Source organism: Aplysia californica, unplaced genomic scaffold, assembly GCF_000002075.1.
Source record: "Aplysia californica isolate F4 #8 unplaced genomic scaffold, AplCal3.0 scaffold00386, whole genome shotgun sequence".
Lineage (NCBI taxonomy): Eukaryota > Metazoa > Mollusca > Gastropoda > Aplysiida > Aplysiidae > Aplysia > Aplysia californica.
The window spans coordinates 680,890-687,641 of record NW_004797656.1 but is presented as its reverse complement, the minus strand read 5'-3'; the positions used below and the strand labels follow the sequence as shown (position 1 = coordinate 687,641).

The following is a 6,752-nucleotide window of genomic DNA, read 5'->3' as shown; positions in this document are numbered from 1 at the left end:
GGGGGGGGAATTATTATTTTTAATCAACATTGCAAAATGGAACCATCAATCCACCCCCTCACCACAATTGTAAACTACGCCATCACCTTCGGTCCAAATCCCTCCCCGCACCGTTGTTACAGTGGGGTTTCCCCCAAGACTCTTGGGTTTCCCTCGCCAGTAACTGTAGAAGTCCTAGATCTCGCCGTGTTTGGTTGGGGGGTTTTTTGTATTAACTTATGTTTTCTTTTAGGCAGGCGCTATTTGCAACGCCGTGTTCTGAATAACTCTCGTGCTTTTTGAAACGCTGCGTTCTGATTAGGCTAGCTCCTCTATGCTATTTTAAAAGCCGCGCTCTGAATTATAGCTCCCATGCTATTTGAAACGCCAGTACTAGATCTACTAGTAGCCATCGTTTCTACAAGATAATATTGTAGTTCTGCCTGAATTGAGGAAGCTTTCTCAGTTTCTTCATAAACCTCCCAGGACCAAGGATTTGACTCCTTTTTTATGACGTTCTCTTATTCCGATCAATATTGGGTAGTATCTAGATCTAACAATTGTTTCTAAAATTGTTTGCACAAAAGTAGTCTTGTTCATCTCTCATGATCATAATAATTTGAGTTTGATTAGCTAGAGCAAGTAAGTCAAAAGACGCTTGGATAACAATAACTAAACGGTGCAACTCGGTTTCCTGTCCGCAGTGTCATCATAAAATACCTAAAAATATTATCTCTGCGCCCACTTTATATTTTGCCATCACACATGATCTCGACTTCGGCGTTTTTATTAGCAGGGGGTAGGCTAGTGTCTACGTTCTCTAACATTAGGCCTAGAGAACGTTACATAAGCTGTCTATGTTCTTAAATGTTCAGTGCTTCCAAGCGTGGCATCGAATCCCGGTCCTGGAAGGTTGGGTTTTTTTCTTCTCATGAGCCTAAAATTTTTTTAAATAATTAGACTCACAGTCACAGACCACAGAAAGCCACTTTTGAACTTTAACCAGGCCTAAATTTGTAAAAGGAAAAGTATAGGCCTACTTTGTAGACCTGTAAAAGCTCCTCTTGGGGACAAAACCAGAATGTGCATGCTTCATCACTACATAAAAAACTACAAAGCAACAAGTTATAATTTTATGGGCAAAAATTGTTGGTCAGTCGAGAAAAGGAGAAAAAACCTTCCCGGACCGGGATTTGTATCCACGCTCATATAAAATAATGGTTTGACTTCAAACGCAGAGAGGCGCTGTCCATTCAGCCATCAGAACTTCCAATAACGTAAGGTAGATTAAGCTTGATGTTTAACACACCGCGTTTTATTTTGCACTGGCGCTAATTGCAACGCGGCGTTGCAAAGAGGCATTTCCTTTCTTTTATAAACAACCTCAGCAATTCTCGTTCTCCTCAAAGTTGTGTCACACACACACACACACACACACACACACACACAAGCGCGTGTGCACGCACACATACACACACACGTAGCGCGCGTACACACACACACACACAAGCGCGCCTACGCACACACACACACACAGCCCAATCAGTCGGCGATGAAACCTAAATCTAGTGACATAGCCCATCGTGCGCTAGCCTTAGCGGCAAAGTTGGACTGCCACGGTGAGATCTAGTCAACTGGCAATGGAAGCCCCGGAAGACGATAAAAATAGCCTAGATAGCTGAAATGCGTCATCTAGAGTCTATATTTGGGCCAATCACAGAGGTGTGCTAGGTGCTCGCTGCAGCTTCACACTTCATGGTAATGGGAATATGTCCGTTAAAATACTTTTTCTTTCACTTTCTCTGAAGTGAGTGTATACAGACCCGGTAACCGGGAACAAAGTCACAAAGTATACAGACCCGGAAGGGGAACTCTTTTATGATTTCGGAAAGTTTCAGCACCCTCTTGGCTCAGGATAGACCTAGGTTCTTCTAGATCTATGGCCTAGGTCTAGATCTAGACAGACAGGCATAAATCATTGATCTAGTTTCGAGGCTAGCCTAGATCTAGATCTAAATGAAGATTGCGGATGTCTTTTCGATGAACGATCGTTTTTGCTCCGTTTCGGAGTTGGAGGAATCACAATTTGAAGAAAAGAACAATGTCATAATTTCAATCAAGCAGTGACCCTCTCTATTTCTCCGCCTCTCTCTCTCTCTCCTCTGTGTATCGCTCGCCTTCTCTTTTTCTTTGTTTGTCTCTGTCCTTCTCTCTCCCCATCTATTTCCCACTCTATCTTTCTCTCGTTCCCTCCTGCCAACTGGGGCATGTCATATTTTGCTAGCACTTCTCTCTCTCTCTCTCTCTCTCTCACACACACACACACACACACACACACACACACACACACACACACACACAAACACAAACACACAAACACAAACACACTACCGGGTCTGGGCGCTGAAACTTTCTGAAATCACAAAAGAGTTCACCTACCGGGTCTGTATACTTCGTGACTTTGTTCCCGGTTACCGGGTCTGTGTCTGTATACACACTTCGTTCTTCTCTGAAATTGCTCATTACTAGGAAAAAATAAGTCCGGCTTTGACCTTCTATTTACTTTGAACATTGAGCCATTTATGATTTACCATCCTCATCCATGCCATGCTACATCATAATTTCTCCTCAAAACAGCCCCATGATAGTGACAGCTCTCTCTCTCTCTTCACTGTGGACCTTAGTCGCCTTAGAGCCTTAGACTAGAATCTAGCTAAAGCCTAACCTAAGCTGTGGACTGACCACAAAATGAACTCAGAGGTTTATATGGAATTTTTTCCCTGAAGGCTATGAGGATAGAAAATAGACCTAGATCTAGATCTAGATCTACACCTCCACTTTTTTAAAAAAAAAACAAGGCTTACCAAAACCAAAACTGAAACCTACCACTGGTAATCCACCAGTCTGAGTCAGTCCAGTAGCCAAAGGAGCCTGGAGTATGTCATCAAACAAAGCAGAACTTGTGTTGCAAAATAAGTGACAGTACAATAACAAAACAGCTCTTAGACAGTGACAGTATATCCATAACATAATCATGATTAGTTTGACTGCGTCTAGATTCTACACTTGATCTACAGGCAACTTATCAGTCCAATAACAAAGAGACAACAACGCGTTAAAATGAGCACTGATACTGATGTGGACCTCACCGTAATGTTGGCTTGAATATCGTATTTCTCTTCATTTCTGCCTATGAATCGACATGTCAATTCATCCACAGTGGCCGAGAGGACTTGAAACCTATGATGAGACCTCGGAAATGTTGACTCAAGAACTCGTATATCTTGTTTGAGGATTGCGAGACAGGCCATTTGTGAAAATTCATTAAAACGATATCATAGAAACAAGGAATAAAAGGCATCAAAACATTCAGGAAACAATCATGATCATCGTCTCTCCCCACGCATGCGCTTTTAGAATTATGTCAGCGGAAATAAAGTTGTGATCCTCGTCAAAAAGTTAAAAATAGCAAAACAATGTTTTGATTTGGTACAGTATCCATTTGTCTTTAATACAGTTCAGCTAATGACAGTCCTCATTTGTGAGTCCAGAAACAATCAATATAATAGCATTATAAACTTTAGACTGTCAAATAAAAATACATAAAAATGTAAAATAATTTGTAAAGAATAATATAGTAAAATGGAATCCAGATTCTAACAGTTGTCGTGGCCGAGTGGTTAAGGCGATGGACTAGAAATCCATTGGGATCTTCCCGCGCAGGTTCGAATCCTGCCGACAACGATTTTTTTTCTTGCTGTGTTCTGTTTGCTTTGGATAATATAAGTACAATGTATTTTATTTTATTTATATTATTATAATATTATATCGTTCATTTCAGTACGAAAGCGTATGTGCGTGTACATGACGTAACAAAATTTATCGGTTGGGAATATAGGGGCCTATAAATTACATTATAATGAATGGAATCTGGTAAAATGCTGAATTCAAACTATTATTTATACCAATGTGGCTATTCTTTGGGCTAAAAGCATTTATTTAGCTATAATAACATACCATTATATACTTACTTCGGGAAAACTCGAGGCCGAACTTACGAAAAGTTGGCGTTTTGTAGTCTCTTGATCGAGAGTTTGTGTTGCTGTAATTTTGAAATGTTGATGCTCGAATCTAGTCTGGTGGAAAGATCTCCAAGTCCAAGGGTAATCATCTCCAAGTCCAAGGGTAAATCAGTTTCAGAGACGACAATTGTTGATAATATGTTGAGGTGAGGGGTGGTTGTTTTTGTGTGTGAGTGTGTGTTAAAGAGGTTGCTCTCTTGAGATTCATACAGCGTGATCAAATAAAAAAATGTTTAAAACTTTACCGATGCAACTTTTTTTTTTTCTTAATATCCCGCACATTAATAATTGTTCTTGAATGTTGTATTTTAGAGACGAAAGAAATTTATTTTAAAAAAGGAACTTTTTTTACATAAAATTCATAAAAGAAGACAGGGTGCGGGCTCTCGTGGTCTAGAGGTTACGGTGTTCGCCTTTCTTTCAATAAGTCCCGGGTTCGAAACCTGACAGCGACGGAAAATTTTCCTTTATTGAAAGTTTTATCCTTACTCCTCCTTCGATCTGCTCTCTACATGTTAATCTGTCGTCTGCAAGCATTGCGTCTCCACTTACTGTACATCTTTCAGCATGAAGGGCTTCTGGAGATATAAAGTGTGTGGCGTGTGTGTGTGCAGTGGCGAAGCGTCTATATAATCAAATAATCACTGCTTCCTTTCCTAATTTTGAAACATTGCCGCAGTCAAATTCACCCCATAGACGTAAACCTCATAACTCATAAATTAAATGTAAAAAAAAAAGACGCTCAAAATCAACCAATGAACAGTATGCCTAACATTCAAAACGGTTTCATTGTCACAGAAATAGCCTGTTCACCCCTATCGTGTCACTCCATAAGCAGTCGTTAGCTTTGATTATGTAAGCTTACAGTGAGGCTGGAAGAGTCTACCAAAATTGTTGAAGGGAACATGCGTGCAACAATCAAAACTGTTCCATTGCCACAATATACCCTGTTCATCCCTTTCGGGCCACAGTTATAATCAGTCATAAGCACTGATTATATATGCAAACTATTACACTGGTCGAGTCTACCTCACAGATGTGAGGGGAACTAACTCCTAATAATATATTGACTGCTGCGAGTGCTTGTGTTTTTTCCTCGACTTTTTACCGTAGACGTCCTACAATCAGATCGTGACCTCGATTATGACACCGGCTCCTGGCCGCGAAACGCTAGACAAAAAACAGCCAAATGTGAAAAAATAGAAAATTAATAATTGTCAGGTTCTACCAAAGAGTTTAGTCTCACTGGTATTGGTATTACATACTGTAGTACTGATCTGACTCCTCTGCTTCTTTGCTTTGTGTTAGTGTATTCACGTCTAAAGATAAATTTAATGTCTGTTGAAATAAATGTTTAATGAGATACTTTCCCGATTATTTTAGCGGTTGAACATGCCTACAACAACTTGAATTCAGGTCAGGATTTGTTTTTATTCACAACTCAGTGATGCCGCCTCGAGTAGGATTCGTGTGTGATAGATCTATATATCTCAAGGCCCTATCAGGTCCCATCTCACTTTGATGACCCTGTCAAACAAGTCAACCTTCGCCCTGTGTGTGTGTGTGTGTGTGTGTGTGTGTGTGTGTGTGTGTGTGTGTGTGTGTGTGTGTGTGTGTGTTTTGGGGGGGGGGGGGGGGGACTCATGCAATGGGCAGCATTTTTGGAGAACGAAAGCAAGTAAGCATTACTCTCGTAGATCTATGTACCTGCATGGTGCGAAACTTCCGATATGTCGGGGAATATTATTTTTGTTGGAGAGGTAATGTTCTCTGTTCTTTGCTAAACTGAACCATTGCCTCAGTAGAAAAAGAGAACGAAAAAATATCTGCAAACTTCAGTTGACCTGTTCGACTTCTGATGTAGTTTTCAATGTGGGACGTCTATCTGTAGTACTATAGGCCTAAAGTGAACTGGAGTGTCATACTATGTGCTATTAAAAAAAGGGGGATGGGGCGGCAAAGTTGGAAAATGTTTTTTAGGTGCAATACAGAGCAAAATACACAGTCGAACCTGCCTTAACGGAAACCTGTATAAAACGGAAACCTGTCTTAACCTAATCTCCCCGCTCCCCCTCCCTCTTTAATTACCTGTATAAAACGGAAACCTGTCCAACGCGGAAACGGAAAGAAAAATCCACTCCCTTCCGAGGGTTTCACCTGTCTAAGATGGAAAATGCTTTGCCCGCTCAGCCCTGATTTGAAACAAAACTCGCAAGTTTGGTTACGTGGGCTCTAATAACGCAATGGCCATGCCGCTGGGCGAGGAAGGGGAGTAGGGGTGCAATTTGGGGGTAGATGTTTGATGTGACCCTAGGCGATCATAAAATGATCGTCTAGATATGACCCCATCATGTAAGCCCTGAGCGATGCAGATGGTCAGTGTACGTAGTGTGGGTGTGAAATCTCACGACTACCCGTTGGAGTGCTCGAGTGGCGAACCACTACGGAAACTTTCCTGGGTAGCCAGAAGCCAGAGGTGTGAAATTAGATTGACCAATGCCTGTCGCCCTGATCGTACGACCAGCCGAGAAAAGAGTTCCTCGAATCGTTGTTATTATGATGGCAGCACAGAATTCTACACTTAGAATTATGTGGATGGCAATGAGGGGGTGACATTGGTGGGTGGGGCTAAGGGTGGAAGCAAAGGAGATGTTCAAACGTTTCTGTTTTTAATAGGTCAAACAGTGGTCC

At 41.3% G+C, this 6,752-nt stretch overlaps 1 protein-coding gene and 1 non-coding gene across 3 annotated transcripts in view; one reads left to right on the top strand and one right to left on the bottom strand.

Annotated features, from left to right (window-relative positions):
• LOC101850020 (ubiquitin-conjugating enzyme E2 Q2) overlaps nucleotides 1-3,399 on the bottom strand; it is a 19,692-nt gene extending 16,293 nt beyond the window's left edge. The window contains exon 1 of one of the 2 annotated variants that reach the window (XM_005103697.3): nucleotides 3,129-3,399. In XM_005103697.3, the coding sequence (XP_005103754.1) occupies nucleotides 3,129-3,290 (162 nt within the window). In that variant the 5' untranslated portion in view covers nucleotides 3,291-3,399. Of the gene's footprint in view, nucleotides 1-2,570; nucleotides 2,827-3,128 lie in introns of those variants that run through there. The other variant, XM_035971156.1, reaches the window with a different exon arrangement.
• A 242-nt stretch (nucleotides 3,400-3,641) lies between these two features.
• TRNAS-AGA lies at nucleotides 3,642-3,723 on the top strand. Its single transcript has one exon. It is a non-coding gene; the product is annotated as a tRNA-Ser (tRNA).
• The last annotated feature ends 3,029 nt before the right edge of the window (nucleotides 3,724-6,752 follow it).